This window comes from Cervus canadensis, chromosome 8 (genome assembly GCF_019320065.1).
Source record: "Cervus canadensis isolate Bull #8, Minnesota chromosome 8, ASM1932006v1, whole genome shotgun sequence".
In the NCBI taxonomy this organism is placed as follows: Eukaryota; Metazoa; Chordata; class Mammalia; order Artiodactyla; family Cervidae; genus Cervus; species Cervus canadensis.
Window position 1 is genome coordinate 11,803,046 of NC_057393.1, and position 17,129 is coordinate 11,820,174.

Consider the following 17,129-nt stretch of genomic DNA (forward strand, 5'->3'; position numbering starts at 1 on the left):
TGGCTGAGTAATATTCCATTGTGTATATGTACCACAGCTTTCTTATCCCAGAGAGATGAGATGGGGAGGGAGGTGGGAGAGGGATTCAGGATGGGGAACACATGTAAATCCATGGTTGATTCATGTCAATGTATGGCAAAAACCACTACAATATTGTAAAGTAATTAGCCTCCAACTAATAAAAATAAATAAAATTCATATCTTAGGAAGCAACCTAGATTATCCTTATCAATTTTACAACTCTTTGACCTTCAATTTCAGACAGACACTTTTCGACTTTAGTCCCAAACTCTGCATATGAAATGATTTCAGGATCACTAGAGACTTGACTTCCCTCATCAGAAGAAAATGAGAGCATCAAACCAGGTTAAGGCTGCTGGGGGAAGAGGAGAGGTCAGGCTTTACTCAACAGCTATAATCTCATCTAAAATTTTTAAATGGGGAGCTTTCCTGGTGGTCCAGGGCTTAAGAATTCACCTTTGCAGTGCAGGGAACACGGGTTCAATCCCTAGTCTAGTAAGACTCCACAAGCCTCAGAGCAACTAAGCCCATGGGCAGCAACTACCGCAGCCTGAGCACCTCGAGTCCGTGCTCTGCAACGAGAAGTCGACAGTGAGCAGCCCTTGCACCACAACTAGAGAAAGCCCAAGAGCAGCAACAGATACCTGTGCAGACAAAAACAATAAACATATTAAAAAGAATGCAAAATTAAAGAAAATATGCAATTTGTGAAAGGTTTGGTCTGAACAGTCATGCTAAGGTCTCTATTTAATTCTACTTCTCATTTTAAAAATCGTTTTATTCACAAATATTTGCAAAGTGCCTTACTTTGTGACAAGACCGTACCAGGCAGGGTGGTTGTAACAGTGAACAATACTAATAAAGAGACTCTGCCCTCGGACCTACTTACTGTTTTGACTTTAGGTTTTTTTTTAAGAAACTGAAGAGGGACATAAATACACGCCCCCAAATTCTACTTTTTATCTTCTAAAGTGTTAAAATCGCAAGATTCCTAAAACTGCACTGGCGTATGTTTCTACTATGGACACTGGTTCAAGTGTTTCTTCTCCTCTGCTCAATGTTCAGAAGATACAGGTTGAATAATACAGACAAAACCAGTTGTAAGTTGAAAAATCAAACTGGATTTTATTAAAATATACATAAATAACTCTTATTTTTATTTCATCGGTTGGGGAAGTTAGGAGGAAATTAAGTGAAAAGTAATAGCACTGGTGTCGAGAAATGAAGGCCAAAAGGGAGTGGGTGGAACTGTACTCCAGCCCAGACCTGCCACCAGCAGCCTGACAAAGGCATTCAGTGTCGTGTCCTTGGATGCAGAATAAGGTTGTGGAAACGATGCTGTCTGGGGTCAGCTGCAGTTCAAAAACTCTACTGTCCTAATTCTATTATTAGGAGCAAATGCTATAGTTAGACATTAACTATAGAGCAGGTGCTCACAATGAAAAGTAAATAAACACTGAACTCAAAGGAATACTTTTAAGGAAGACAAGAAAATTACAGAAGTTTTCTGCTTTAGAAAAATGCACTGATGTTACTGTTTTATTCACACTAATATATATACACAAAAAATGTGTATCATATGTGACTTTCAAAAAATTCTATGTTCCATGAGAACTATGTAAACAGTGTAAAATGTTCCTACTGCATAACAAAAGCAAATCAGCATTCCCATGTAGTATTAGGAAAATATTTAGATAATCTGAAGTTACAGTAAAACAAAGTAAAATATCACAGAACAGTCTTTTCATGAAATAGAGCTACAGTCTAGAAGTTCATACTGTTCATACTTTCCAATACTTTGGTATAAGTGAAATTAATAGAAGGCAAAAAAACCCAAAACCCAAAAAAATTCTACTGTGGTTCTCATATTAACTGCAACTTCAGCACTAAGGCGATTGCACAGCTACCATAGTTGATAAAATGGAGAAACTTCTTGCTTGCTCCCCGCTGCTAGCGGAAGCGACGCTGGGAAAGAATTCACAGGACTTCCGTGAAGTGAGAAGTGTCTCACTTCCTCTCACCACTCTCATCCTGGTAACGGCCTGGAAGTCTCCAAGACCACAGTGGAGCTTGGAACAGCAGTGATTTTGGTTACTTCCGCTTAACAAATACAAATAACCCTGCATTAAAGCAGCCCAAACTATAATTCACATTTAAAAAGTTGAACATAAATCTTTAAAAAACTGTATTATTATAGTTTCTTGAGAAGTCTGTAGAACATACTACATTAATTTAAAAATGCAAGTTTAATAGACCACTGACAACAGTTTAGGAAAAAGAAACAACCGTTTGCATGCGACAAATATTCTTCATTGATAGCACATATTACTTTGACAACTATACAATTAAACTGATCTGAGGAATTTTAAACTGCATCATTTTAAACATTTCTTTTTCTCATCTACACAGTCCAAATGCGGTACTGATTTTTTTCATTGTCTTTTTGTTCTGCATGTTTTCTTTAAATGAACCCCTACATCTGAGAAGGACAGCACAGGAACTGTTGATGCATCACTTCTCTGTCAGCCAGCCCAGGAGAGGACTGGGAATGTCCTCCGAGGATTTTCTCGGCACTGTAATTTAGACTGCAAGCTTCTGTAAAGACAAGAGAATCTTGAAAAGAAAAGAAGAATCCTCAGTCAACTTTACAAACTTAACAGACATAACACAAAAACTCAATGTCATTCCTTTCTGAAATGAAAGAACACACTGTCAAGCAACAAACGAACATTGCAAACTGCCTGGAAGAACACGGCCCGTGAACACGAAGTCCTCAGACAGGCCTTCTTGAGGGACAGAAGGGCATCAGGGAGTGTTCAGTGAGGTCAACTAGCTTAATAATCTTCATAACAAAATGAGTACAAAAAATAAAAGGCAAAACATAAAGTGAATTATCTGTCAGGTTAATCTGAGGCTTTTTAAAGAGTGATTCTAAAATTAAAGGACAGAAAAAAAATTCAGCAAAACTGTCAATGCTTGAATGAACCATGTATAGAAGGACTGTTAAGATTTTAAATTATTTTATAGTGTCAGTACACTGTTAGGAACTAAGCTCTTGCCTAAGTTTTACAACCATGTATAAGAAGAAATAAAACAATTACAGTGAACAAATCATGTGTAAGATGAAAGGGTCTTAATTTTTCATAGTAGGTGATGATGTCACAGTCCTAGAACTGTTTGTTTGGATTTTGTTTGTTCTGCTTTGTTTTGTGCAGAAAGAATGTTGGGAATTTAAATCATTTCAAAATTCATTTAGAATAATATCCAAGACTATGGTATACTAAGAAAGTAGACTACCAGATATTAAAAACTTTCACTGAACCTAAGACATTGTCAATTGTAAGATGCAACAATGTTTTATGCATCATGCAAAGAAAAGATGCCCAGGGTAGGGAGTCTAAAAGGCACAGAGACCCTCACAAAAAGTAGGGATATCAAATCCCAAACAGCCTCAATGAGGGGTAAAAATATAATAATAAAAATAATAATGCTTCCTCCAGAAAGAACGCAAAGATGCTGCAGACCACTTCCCTGACAACAGGAAGGGGGAGAAATTCCTTGATACTGACCTGGTGCCTCCACCCCCACCAGCCTGCAGATTTTATGACCTGAGTGCACACTAGCAGCACAGGCCAAGAAGATCTCAAGCAGAGAAGTGAGTTTCAAAAGACTCAGACTAGCAGTGCCCCCCAGTGACTGTAGAAGAAAACTCAAACCCTCTCAGGGAGAACTAAACTTTCATTAAGGCAACAGCTGCTTTTTAAGATGCATTCCAGATGTAAAGATGCTGAAATGCAAAAAATACGTAACTTGAAATCAGTAAAATATGGTAGACAAATAAGTCAAAAGAAGAGATGTCAGAAAACCTAGAAAACAAATATTGGGTGTATGAATTAAAAAAAGTCAAAACAGCACATGTAAAAAACATCAAACCAACAACAAAAAGGTCCATTATTCAATATAAGGCACAGGCAAAAAAGATTAAATATTTAAGAAAAAAGTTAAATTCCTCTCTATACCATATCCTTCAAAACTATAAAGTCAGGTGAAAAAACAAAAACATATAAAAACTAAAAGAAAATAAATGTAATTATCTACATAATATTAAAAGACTGGCCTTCACATTTTTTAAACATGCTCCCTGATCCTACCCCTTAAAAATAAAAGGGAGTATTTATTTATTAGAAGGCAAATGCCAAACTCAAAAAAAACTGTAATGACAAAACGTTAATTTAACTATCATAACTATAAATCTGTAAGAAGCAAAAATATCATACCCCCCACACCTCCAGAAAAAAGCATAAAGGTCAAAAACAGGCAATTGACAAAAAAAGAAATGGCCAGTTAAAAACACTAAACATGCTTCATTTCACTAGTAACAGAAATGCAAAATGAAACAATGATGTAACAACCTCTGGGCTTCCCAGGTGGCCCTAGTGGTAAAGAACCCCTCTGCCAATGAAGGAGACAAAAGAGTCACGGGTTTGATCCATGGGTGGGGAAGATCTCCTGGAGGAAGGCACGGCACCCCACTCCAGTAATTTTGCCTGGAGAATCCCATGGACAGAGGAGCCTGGAGGGCTACGGTCCATAGGACTGCAAAGAGTCGGACATGACTGAAGTGACTTAGTATGTACGCATAACAATTTCTAGCTATCAAATTAGCAAAACTTTAAAAAACAGCAATACCCAATATGGACAAGGGTAGAGAAAAACTAGCACTTATTTTGACAGCAGCTATGAAACTTCTGCAACCCTTCTGAAATACAACTTCCCAATAAACACAGATCAAAAATCTTTTTAAAATGTGACTACTCTTAGATTTAGGAATTTATGCCAAGCAGTCAGAAATGCACAAAAAGTAGATACAACTACATGTTAAGAATTATTTACAATAGAGAAAAATTGGAAAATCACCTAAACATGCAACAATGGTAGATAAATTAAGGATTTTAATAAAAAGAACTATGAATGAAATACAACTATTAAATATAATGCATCTCTGGTATGGCAAAAACCACTACAATACTGTAAAGTAATTAGCCTCCAACTAATAAAAATAAATGAAAAATAAATAAATAAATATAATGCATCTCTGAAGCACTGTTCATGCTAGTAAACCCATATGCCCAACGGTAAGGAATGGTTAAAACAAACTGTGGTGGAATCACTAAAAAGGATGAGGCAGCTCTTTTGCTCTGATACATATTCTGTCTGTCTGAGATGATCTTCTTCCCCCAGATATCTACCTGGCTCAGCTGCTTCAATGACATTCTATCATTAAGGATGACCCCTGCCATTTTACATACAACAGCAACTTGTTCCCATCTCAAAGGTATTCCCTCTCCCCTTATCCTGATGCTCTATTTTTAACCATCTGACTCACTTCCATTGTTCATTTACTGTCTGTCCTCTCCTAGAGGAAAGAAGATCCTTGAGGGCAGACTGTGTGGTCCATTGCTGTAACCCTCAGGGCCTAGGCACTTAGCAGGTAAGTAAGGTGCTCAGCAAACGATGGAAAGATGCTGGGTGGGTGGATGGATGGACAAATGGATGGGTGGGTGGATGCGGGAAAATCACAAAGATACAAAGGTAAGAAGAGTGGGTAAAGTTGGTGGTGGTCAGAGCGGGGTTCTCTGGCTTCTCTCCAAAGTGTGAGAGAGTAGGGTCACGGTCAAGGGCTGTGGGAAATGTGAGCAGAGAGAGGAGCAAAATAACAGTCACTTCAGTGTGGGGAAGGGAATTTACCAGCAAAAGTGTGGCAGAACAATACTGCAGGCTTGACTGCCCACTGGATGCTTTGGTCATAGATTTGAAGTGAGTACGGTTAGCGCAATTGCCTGACTTTTCTCTGGCCATGTGCTGCTACTTGAGTGAGGTTCAGAGTAAGGGTTTACTACGATTTAGGTTTTGCCAGGTGAGTAAGAGAGGAAGAGAAAGACATGGGACTCCCCTGGTAGTCCAGGGGTTAAGACTGCTCCCAACAAAGGGGGCCCAGGGTTGATCCCTGGTCAAGGAACTAAGATCCTATGTGCAGGGTGTAGTCAAAAAAAAAAAAAAGCCTCAGAATGAAACCTTCGGAATTTATACACGCAATAAAGATAAACTCACACTGTGAAGCTGAAGTCCAATCAATGCTGGGGCTGTTCTGGACTAATGTTCATTGTTCGATAAATTTCTTTAAGTAATAACAGAGCAGTATCTTCTGATTCCCTATTAAAAAGAAAAGCACATTTACTTAAGAGATAATGAGAAATTAACCTCTATGCATAAAGGTAGAAAGGCAGCTTTGGTTCTATTCAACTTTAGCTAAGGAGGGCAAATGAAAACAAAGTTGTATAATCTCAGAGCTGTCCTTAAAAAATGGATAAAGACTGATCAGCAACAAAACAGCTGTGCTGCCGTTCCCCTTGGTGACAGAGGATATATGAAAGGATGGCATTCAAAGTCCCTACCATTCCCACTCTGAAATGTATCTCAACAATATGTGCAAGTACCAGAGGTCTTTGGTCAAACACAGGTGACATGCTGCCATCTTGTGGATAACTAAGCTAATGGGGTAAAACACTGATTTTGAATATATGGGCATTCAAAATAATATTCCGTAACAAATGCTAATTCAGCAAGAATCTCACGGAACTGCAGTATGTGCTGGCACATGAACACTATCAAAGGTAAATACTTACCAATAGCATAAGTGACTCTGAAGAGCGAAAAGATATTCATTAAAACTCTCTATTGGCTTTTCTTGAAGAACGTAGTCAATTCGACGGCCTCCATTCAACATTCCAACCTTTCCTAAGTAGTCCTCATCCTTGGAAAAATCTGGACTTTCAACAATCTTTTCTGCTAGAATTCAAACCATTTCAATATCAAAGTCAATCACTTAATCATTATCCTCTGACTTTAGCTGACTTTCTGGGCTCAAGAGAAAATTGCTTGACACACGCAGCAGCCTGGGGAGCTACCAGGCTCACTTCCCATTCCTCCAAAGAGCCAGGGGGAGAGGGGCTGGCTGCCCGGGAGAGAGGACAGAGAGCCAAGCAGCTGACAGGAGTTTTGAAGAAAAGGGGTGAGAGAGCATTGTAGAGAGAAAGGAAACAGAATTAGAACCTGAAAGAATCAAAGACATCATGGCACAATGACCTGACATTGCACGTACAGTCTACAGTGACAAGTCAGACACAACCAGGAGAGTTCTGCTCACAGGGGGTCATTCAAACGCCTGAATACCAACTTAATTCTCAACTCCGACATTCCACTCTGGCCTTATGAATCTCAAGATTTAAAGCCTGTACAGTAAAACCTGGGCTTCCCAAGTGGCTCAGTGGTAAATAATCTTCATGCCAATGCAGGAGAAGCAGGTTCAATCCCTGGGTCAGGAAGATTCCCTGGAGGAGGAAATGGCAACCCACCCCAGTATTCTTGCCTGGAGAATCCCATGGACAGAGGAGCCTGGCAGGCTACAGTCCATGGGATTGCAAAGAGTCGGAGATGACTTAGCAACTAAACAGCAGCAGAGTAAAACCTGCAACTATCAGCCCAAAATCTAGTTTAAAAAGAAAGGATGACATGCATTTTGAAGTAGTTTGTCCAAACAGATTTTCCTTTATAGGAAGAGCCTCTACATTTCAACAAAAAGGACTATAATGGAAAAGCATCATCAAATAATTTATGTGTGCTTTGTTCACAAATAATTTTTGCACTGGAAAATGCCTTAAATGTCAAATTTACCTTCAACTACTTGCTTTTCTTCCTCTTCTTTGATCTGATTGGCTACCTTCTCCAACTCTTCTTGCAACTGAGCTGAAGAGGTGTGAGCACGGGCAAACTCGTTCAGTGTCTGCCAGGCGCTTCTCAGAGAGCTGATGAAACCCTGCTTCAGATCAGACCCCATCCGAGAGAGACTTTCTTTCAGCTCTAAGGAGGTTAAGATGACATAACAAGGTATTAGTTACTGGGTAAAATTCTGCACCGCAAAAATTAAAACACAGGTTACACTATTCTCAAACGAGGTAAGACCTCTTATTCTTCTCTTAAATGTCAAATACACGGGAGTTTCTCAGCCAAGAACGCTCAACATGTTAAAATGTTCTGTGGAGTCTTATTCGATCATTTTTTTAATGACTAAACTTGATCCAGCTTAAACCTATACATTTCCTCTCTCCAAAAAAAGAAAAAAAAGACAGAATTCAAATACCATAAAAATGTATAAGCACATTTATGGGCCTTTTTTTATACTATAAGTCAAAAAATGGGGCCACAAGACTAAAAAGATGACTGTTTTTCTAATATGTATTGGTGAATGGTTTTGAGAATTTGAGATTCTGATATAATCACAATTTAAACTAATTTAAAAATGAAGAAACTACTGCCCCTTTACTTTTTCTACTTTTGTCTAATAAATAATATTTTAATTCAAAATTTTAAGAATATCAAAGTATCAAATTTCTCATTTTAACTTCAAAAGTTAATTATGTTTGAAAAGCATAATGCAAACTTAAAGAAAAAAAAGAACAAAAATTTTAAGTAAGAGGGCATGATCACTTTTCCTTCTTTTAAACCTATGAATAAGAAGTAATATACACCATTAATAGGCATAAAAGAAACCTAAACCCTACTTGGAACTATTATCAATCCATTTTGTCCAATAAAATTTTTTTAAAAGAAAAAGTTTATTTATAGTTACCAAGGAAAAAACAGCTCACTTGACTGAGCATCAAAATTTATTTCTTGATGGTTTGGTCTTCAGTTCAAAAATTACTCTGCTTCCCAATTTCAAAAACTATTACCAAATTTTATCAAAATGTATGCATCTCACTTTATTACCAACTTCCCCCATTCCTCATTATATCAACAACTAGAATATTATCAAGAAGAAATCATCAAGGAGAAGAAACTCTTACATAACTTTATAGCTCCTCCAAATATTTAGTAAACAGGTTCTGAACATAGTAGGCACTTAAATAAGTAAGAGCTTAGTGTTAAAATGCTCATAACTTATTACAAATGACAGGAAGAACACAAATCATTAAATGAGAGATCACAAAATGACAGGAAGGAAAAAGCATTGGCTTTTTACCTAAATGAAGTCTTTTCCTGCCTTTGTGATGTGGGATGAGAACTGCCTTTAGGTCCAAATCTGGTACAATCATAGGTTCTAAACGATACGCCACTGGATCAAGCTATAAACAGAAGAATTAGAAATTTATGGAAAGCTGTTTTGAGTTATATATCTTAGTTAAGTGAGCAAACAGATAACTGGCAAACCAGAGATTTTTATTTTTTTTTCACACCTTATTCAAATACTGGTAATTATAAGAAGACTTTTCAGTTTGTGAAGAAAATTACTTTGCAAACAAAGTGAAGGAATCATTTCCTTGAACAAAGGTTTTCTGGTAGAAAAGTTTATTGCAAAGTATCAGACTATTTTTTAGGTCAGAGGGCTAAGTTGTACAAAATCAAAATCAGTATTAATTCCTAAGAATCTGAGACTCTATCAGGATAAAGAGGACTAGTGCTTTGTCTTCTTCAAAGCAGAAGTAAATGCAAGTCACTCACTGGGTGATAAATATTGAAGAATCCTTTGCAGGTAGGAAGCCTGTAGTTTTCATCTATCCTATCCACTCCTCGAATAGTGAGAAACATACCAATTGGAGATCCCAAGGCAAAGAAAATCTCTGGTTCAAAGTCTAAGGTGCTGTAAACAACAGAAACCTAGGAAGAATCAGAAAACAATGAAAGACAGTCATTTCAATGTCATGAAATATAAATCTCAACGGTTCAACTGAAACTGCACTTGATTAAAAGCACCCCAACACAGATGATGCTGTCAGGTGTGGCGTACGATGCTACTGATCACTGTGATGGACAGCTGCTGCTGGCACAAAAGGACCAAAAAATTTCCCTCTGAAATCTTTATCCACTATTACATCCTCTGACTAGACTTTCACTTATTGTATGAAGCATAAAATATATAGTGTACAGAAGTATCATCTCTATGTCAGTTATAAATGTGGTCAAAACTGCAGACTCCAGAATCAAACTGCCTGGGTTTGAGCCCTGACTCCACTCCTTACTGTGTGTCTTCAGGCAACTTTCTCAATCTCTCTTGCCTCCACCTGTTGCCTTATCTATAAAATGCGAATCGTAACAATGCCAAACTCATAATGTGGTTGAAAAACCACACTTAATAACCAAATCCACATAAAGTGTTTGGCATATTTTAAGCATCCAATGACTGTGACTTCTATTATAACCACCATCCTCATTCATTGCACATGTTTCTCTCCATTAGAAAGATGATTTATCCCCAAAGAGCTCCTGTGTGGGGGAAGCACACATGTAGCCTTTCAGCTCGCAGAGAACTGTTAGTTTAAGAGAAAGCACCCACATTCGGACAGCTCTCTATAGTTTACAAAGCTCTTATTTGCTGCTCAGTGACAGAACATGTGTCTTCATCATTTCAGTATCCTGAGAATGAAGAACAATGAATGGCATAATCAAGGGGCATGACAGAGGTCCACTGAGAGCAGAGGGCATGGCAGGGACCCTCATGCCCACGTATCAGACAAAGACAGTGAAGCCCAAGTAGGTGACATCACTAACCCAGGAGCACACGGTGAGTGGCAGAATGACGTGACATCTAACCCCAAGTTCAAAGCTCTTTCTACTAACTAGGCTGCCCCTCTAACAAAGTCTAGACTTCACAACCCTTGGTTTGCCCCTAAATTTGCAAATTCAATAGTTTCTGCTACTGATGGGGACCAGAAAGAAGGTGCTCTCAAGATTATGCATCTTGCCTCAGTTCCAGAAAAAAAAATAAGGTTAAAAAAATTATAAACTGGAAAAAATATTTACATGAAGGGGCCAATATCCCTAATATATAAAGAATTCTTCAGTACCAGTAAAGAGAAAAGCAACCCAATAGAAAAATAGGTACTCTAGTACATCATCAAAAAAAAAGCATTAAAAACAGATGACAAAATATCTAACCTCTCTAGTGCTCAAAGAAATACAGTGAGATACAGTTAGCACAGATATAAAAACTAAAAAAAAATTAAAAACTTCTATTTGCATGTGAAGAAACTATTTCTTTAGAAGAAGTTATAAAAGTAAGAATACGACATTTTTAAACAAGAATGAAAGTACTAGCAAGGGAGAGGAGAGAGAGGCAGTCTTATAAGCTGCCAGTGGGAGTACAAACTTTCCAGGAGCAAGTAGTAGTATATTAACATTCTCGCGTTCATGGCTTTTGGCCCAGCTATAAATACTTCCAGTTATATAACTGCAAGAAAGAATAAAACATGTTCCCAGAAAACTGGTTTAAAACTGTTTATCACTGGATTGCTTAATAGAGTGAAAAACTGCCTACAGGTCTAATATTATGGATTGAATGTGTTCCCCCAAAGAGAACTATACCAGTACCTCAGACTTTCTTTGGAAATAGAATCATTACAGCATTAAGGTGGGCCCTAAATCCAGTGACTGGTGTCATTATAAAAAGGAGAAACCTGGACACAGAGACAGGGAAGTGAAGTGAAGACAAAGGGAGGTGGCCACGTGAAAATGGAAGAATGGGGCAGGGCGGTGGGGTGAAGCACATAAACCAAAGGATGCTAACAACTGCTGGCAAACCATCGGAAGGGAAAGAGCCCCTACAGGGCTTCAGGGGGCAGCAAGGACCTGAGTCGTGGACTTCCAGCCTCCAGAACTGTGAGACAGTAAGTTTATGGTGATTAAGACCACCCAGCTTGTGACAGTTTGTTATGGCAGCCTATTTCAAAAATGGGCTTGTGTTGGGTAATTCTGCCCAACTGTAGGCTAATGTTAAGTGTTCTGAGCACATTTAATGTTTAATGTTCTGATGCTGGGCAGGTTAGGTGTATTAAGTGCATTTTTGACTTTGGGTATTTTCAGGTTATAATGGGTTAATCAGGACATAACCCTATCATAAGTCAAGGGAGACCTGTATAATGTCCTAGTATTTTCCATTTTTATTAAAATAGACATGTAAATATATGCTCAAGAGTCCAGAAGGCCTTGTTCAAACTGCTTATGGTAATTAGTCATGGTTAAGGTGATTATGAGAATTTTTTTTCCCCCTCATCTTTTCCTTAATCAGTATTTCCTGGCTTTCTGGCATGAATGATGCACATTGTGGATTTCCACAACAACACTCTGGGTAACAAAGGAGATGACATGTGACCTGGACTGGGTCAATCAAACCATTCCCCACTCCCCAAGCAATAAGAATTGGTCCAGAATGGACTTGAGACTCAAGTCAGGTCAAATAAAATCCTTCCTTAAGTTTCTTAACTGGACCTATTAGGTAGATTCCTTCACCTCTATGGTGATGAAGCTATGAAGAGGGGAGTCCAGAACCACCAACACCCACAATTCCACGTTCACAGAGGCCAACACTTCCAAGGAGAAGCAGGCGGTGAGTGTCCCAGTGATGGGGAGGCCCTGGTTCCACAAACCTTTTACACTCCAGCCTTCACATGCAGCTGAGAAAGTATGTCCTTTCTTTATTTCCTAGAGTCTGTTCAAGTTTGCTCATGTTTTAAGAAGACATTTTTGTGGACTTTCGTGGTGGTTCAGATGGTAAAGAATCCGCCTGCAATGCGGGAGACCTGTGTTGGGAAGATCCCCTGGAGAAGGGAACAGCGACCCACTCCAGGACTCTGGCCTGGAGAATTCCATAGACAGGGGAGCCTGGCAGGCAACAGTCCATGGGCCCACAAGAAGCTAGACACAACTGAGCAACTTTCACTTCACTGGTGACCCAGTGGTTAAGGATCCACCTTGCAAGCCTTGCAATGTGGGGAACACAGGTTTGATCCCTGGTCAGGGAATTAAGATCCCACATGCCATAGAGCAACTGAGCCTGCCAGTTGTAACTACTGAGTTCGTGCGTTCTGGAGTAGGCAAGCCAAATAAGTAAGTTAAATAAATAAATAAAAATCCCTTTAAATGCAAATTTTATGAATGAATTAGGCTTAAAAGCTTGAATAGTCTATATCAAACATCCAGCAATATTTTCTGCCTTCTTTAAATCAGTCATGAACTCACTTAAGAGATTAGAACCATACAACTATAAGTATACTGAAAGTAACCATTAGAACCATACAACTATAAATATATTGAAAGTAACCTTCTCTAAAAAGATTTTAATACTTTTAAGCCACTGTGAAACAAGTTTATCATTAAATGCAGCATTATCAACTACTTGGTAGGCTTTTACAGAAACTATTTCCCTCAGGAAAGAACTGTGAGTAGTAAAAAAGTTTAAGCATACTCTGAAAATAATTTTCTATCTTCTACTACTAGTGGCTGAGACGGTTAACACTATAAAACTGAGGGGTGAAAAGACTTAAACAGAGACAATTTCAAAGGTGAAGTGATATGTTCAGTACACATTCAATCTCTTATTTCTAACATTATGAAAGCAAGCCATTTTTATTAAGAGAAAATCAGTTTTCTCCACCCTCCCCTGAAAAAATTGTTGAATAAATATTTAAAGAATTTAAAGTCGCCCAAATAGCCCAGCCAAGTGATTCCAACATAAACCATACAGCCTGAGTCAGTGTGTTGACTTGCCTGTCCGGTGCCAACTTCAAAGGCCTCATAATCAACACGCACAGAGGAGACGGACGCTCCCAGCGGGAGCCTCCTCTTGGCCTCGTTCGCGTCTGAGGGAGGAGAAGCCACGTCTTTAGCTTTCTGAGCACTTTCCTCCTGTCCTTTTGTCGACGTGGCCACCACTGCCTTCTTTTCCGATGCTGCTTTTTTCTCTTCCTGTGAAATACCAAAATTTCATAATATAACTAAGGGAAAAAAGTTATCAGCTATCACTATGAAATATCCATATCAATATTAAGGAATGATTAGTAGTTTCTTAGGCATAACAATGAAGGCATTGTGGTTAATTAGAGAAATGTCCTTTTAGAGACACATAGTAAATATTCAAGGAAAAAAATGCCATGATGTCTATAAGCTACTTTAAAATTCTTAAGAAAAAGAAAATTAAGAACAAAGAAAAATGTGGCAAAACAGCTACAATTAAATCTAAATATTAGCTATTATTATACTCTGTGCCATGCACTTTTTATATAATTTAAAATTTTAATAGAAATTTTTTTTTAAATGCCAACTTCTTCCTTCATGATCTCAACTTTAGCCAGATAATTTAGAAGTACTTTATGTAACTGTAAAAATATACTTCCTATAAAGAGGTGTAACTTAAGAAATTTATTCATTCAACATGTTTATATTCTTACGTCTATATGAAGCCACTGATAAGTTTTCCTCAAAAGCATTCTGGGAAGAACACATTGTGGTACATTCATACAGTGGAATAACTGTTCAGAAATAAAAAGGAGTAAACTGCAAATAAAACTACAACTTCATGGATCTTAAAAACATTATGTTGAGTAAAAGAAGAAAGATAGAAAAGAGTTTTCAGTGTTGGTTCCATTTATATAAACTTCTAGAACAGGCAAAACTATTCTACAGTGATCAGATTCAGAAGAGGCACTCCCTGGCGGGAGGAGCTGACCAGAAAGCAGCTTGAGAGAACTGAGTGACAGAAATGCTCTACTTCTGATTTTGGCTGGTGACTACACAGGTGCAAACACTGTCAAAGCTTATTGAACAGAACTCTCAAGACCTACATATTTCATAAGTAAGTCAGTAAAGAAAATCTTTGGGAGCATCAACACAACAGGTGTACCACTACAGTAATGAGACAAAATCCGCGCGTGTTGGTTTGTGATCGCGCCCCAGGATGGCGGCAACAATATCAGGGGAATGTGAACGACCATCACGGTGGATTGCTGATTTCCCACGGGCACAGGTCTCAGAGGTCCTCACTCCCAAAGCTGTGAACGCCTGGGTAAGTCTCTGAACATTACTGACAGTGCCTAAACCCAACAGCTAGTCTGACTGCTCTTGTCCATCAGTGAATTCCAAATACTAGGAAACCTGGACACAGGTCCAACTGGTTAATTCAGAAGATGATATAGCAAAAAGAAAGCTCTCCGCCAGCCATCTGGGAACTGATCCCACTATGAAGGTCTGGGTTGGCCTTGTTATCTCTGCCCTTTGGAGACGCCACAGGATTAAACCTAAAACACAAACTGAAGAATGTGACCAACATTCTTCAGTTTAAATTTTCTTTCTTGCTCTGAAGTACTTCCCATTATAGTCATATAACTTAACAATCTAAATTACTAAGAGAACTGTCTAAATAGATCCTAAACAGTCCTACAGCAAACTGCTGTTTTGTTTCCCTCTTAGACACAGGCAGTAACATGAAAACAAAGTGCGCCCACATACACATACTTGACAATCAATATCCCCAGCACTAAGAATTATTTCTTTTCAAAGGAAAATGATTAAGATGGCTTACAAAGGGGAAAGAGAAGTTCAGGTCACAAATACTTGATCTCCTTATTAAAAATAATGGGCTAACTTTTCAGTTACAGTAAATCAATAGGATGCACCATTTTATCTCATTATTGATCCAGCAGCACCTTGTTAACGATGAAAAACAGAGCGATCAATGGTAACACAGCTGAGAAAGTGTCACGGTTCATTCAGAGGCAATTATTTTTGAATTTAAAAAATAAGATGACTTTATAGGTTTTTACTCCTTTCAAAACATTCTTATAAGTGCCATAACTGATATATTCAAGTTACTACAGGAGCCAAACCAAACTCCTTCTAGAGACTTTTCAAGAACTATAAACAGAACCTTTTTGTCCTTTTTCCCTTTTACTGAAATATAAAATCAAGGACAGATGCAGGGCCTGGCAATCTAGCTTCTCATTTTTTGTCTGTTTTTACAGGCCTGTCCTTCACTGACATGCACATGCAGACGAACGTGCTTACACGTGGAGAACACAGGCTGGTGTCCACAGTGTGGACACACTTGTGGGGTCCTGGTTTTGGTGTGGCCATGTGCTCACCAGAGATTCTGCCTCTCAACTCAGTCTTCATCATCACCTTCAATCAACCACCACAAACACTATCCTGTGTCTAAAATGTGTTTTGAGTCTCACCCTTCTTTTCCATTTCCCATTATACCTCAACCATTTCTGAGTCACTGCATAATTACAGTGACTATGCCGAGATTCCCAACAGCCTCTAGCTTCACCCCTTCCAACTCCACCCCCACACTGTAAGCAAGTGAACTCTAAAACACCAGCCCAGTCATGGAAGTGCCCGGACTGCTCCACTGACCCACAGCGGTGGCTCTCACGCAGTGTCCCTCAGAACTGACCCAGCGGCTTTACACTGCTGCTAAAATGTGGCCCAGTTCTCTCTCTCTCTCTCACACACACACACACACACACACACACACACACACATTAACATAAAATTCAGGTTGATAATGGAATTGTCTCAACTTTAAGATTTGCTCCAACTTTTTCTTCCTTTAGTACTGCGTATCAGCCAGTGGGCCCTAACCAATAGCAAAAGACAGCAAATATTAACGGAAAAACCAGGAAGGAATCAATGTCTAAAAACTCATTTATTATTTATTATAAGCACATTTGCTCATGGTTGACATTTTATAGGGATTTCCCTTATAGTTCAGTTGGTAAAGAATCCACCTTCAATACAGAAGACCCTGCTAATGTGGCTTATAGCACATAGCTTTAAATTTTAACATTTCTGAAGTAAAAAATTAAAATTTATACTAAATTTAGATTTGGTGCTAAATCATAATTTGTGACAAAAATTAATAAGCAAGTCAGCATTTCATGGTGTTAGTTTAAAAAGGACCATGCCTTTCACGGCCATGAGAATACATTTGAGGACCAGCTGCCACTTCCGCCGTTTGGGCCTTTAGGACCCTCTCCCCTACCCTATTCTCAGTCCCCTTGCTGTTTTCACTGCAGAAAAATATTTGCCCCCTCCTGGAAAGCCATTTCCCCTGACCCCACCCCTCCTTCAAGTTCATTCACCAACACCTGGGGGAAGTTTTCCCTCACCAGCCCCGTCCCTTCTCCCATGGCCAGGCCTCACCTGGCTCTGACAGCAGAGCGCACTGTCAGAGGACCGATACTTCCTTTGTGGTCAAATCTCCCCCTCTAGTTAAG

The 17,129-nt window shown here is 38.7% G+C and overlaps 1 protein-coding gene across 4 annotated transcripts in view; it reads right to left on the reverse strand.

The window, feature by feature from the left end:
• Nucleotides 1–1,122: 1,122 nt before the first annotated feature.
• Nucleotides 1,123–17,129, reverse strand: part of LOC122445883 (SEC23 interacting protein) — a 38,256-nt gene continuing 22,249 nt past the window's right edge. For 2 of the 4 annotated variants that reach the window (XM_043475327.1, XM_043475330.1), the window contains exons 13-19: nt 13,624–13,821; nt 9,583–9,738; nt 9,104–9,206; nt 7,756–7,941; nt 6,708–6,870; nt 6,133–6,234; nt 1,123–2,634 (exon numbers count right to left, since the gene is read on the reverse strand). In XM_043475327.1, the coding sequence (XP_043331262.1) occupies nt 6,153–6,234; nt 6,708–6,870; nt 7,756–7,941; nt 9,104–9,206; nt 9,583–9,738; nt 13,624–13,821 (888 nt within the window). In that variant the 3' untranslated portion in view covers nt 1,123–2,634; nt 6,133–6,152. The remainder of the gene's footprint in view (nt 2,635–6,132; nt 6,235–6,707; nt 6,871–7,755; nt 7,942–9,103; nt 9,207–9,582; nt 9,739–13,623; nt 13,822–17,129) is intronic. The other 2 variants (XM_043475329.1, XM_043475328.1) reach the window with 2 other exon arrangements.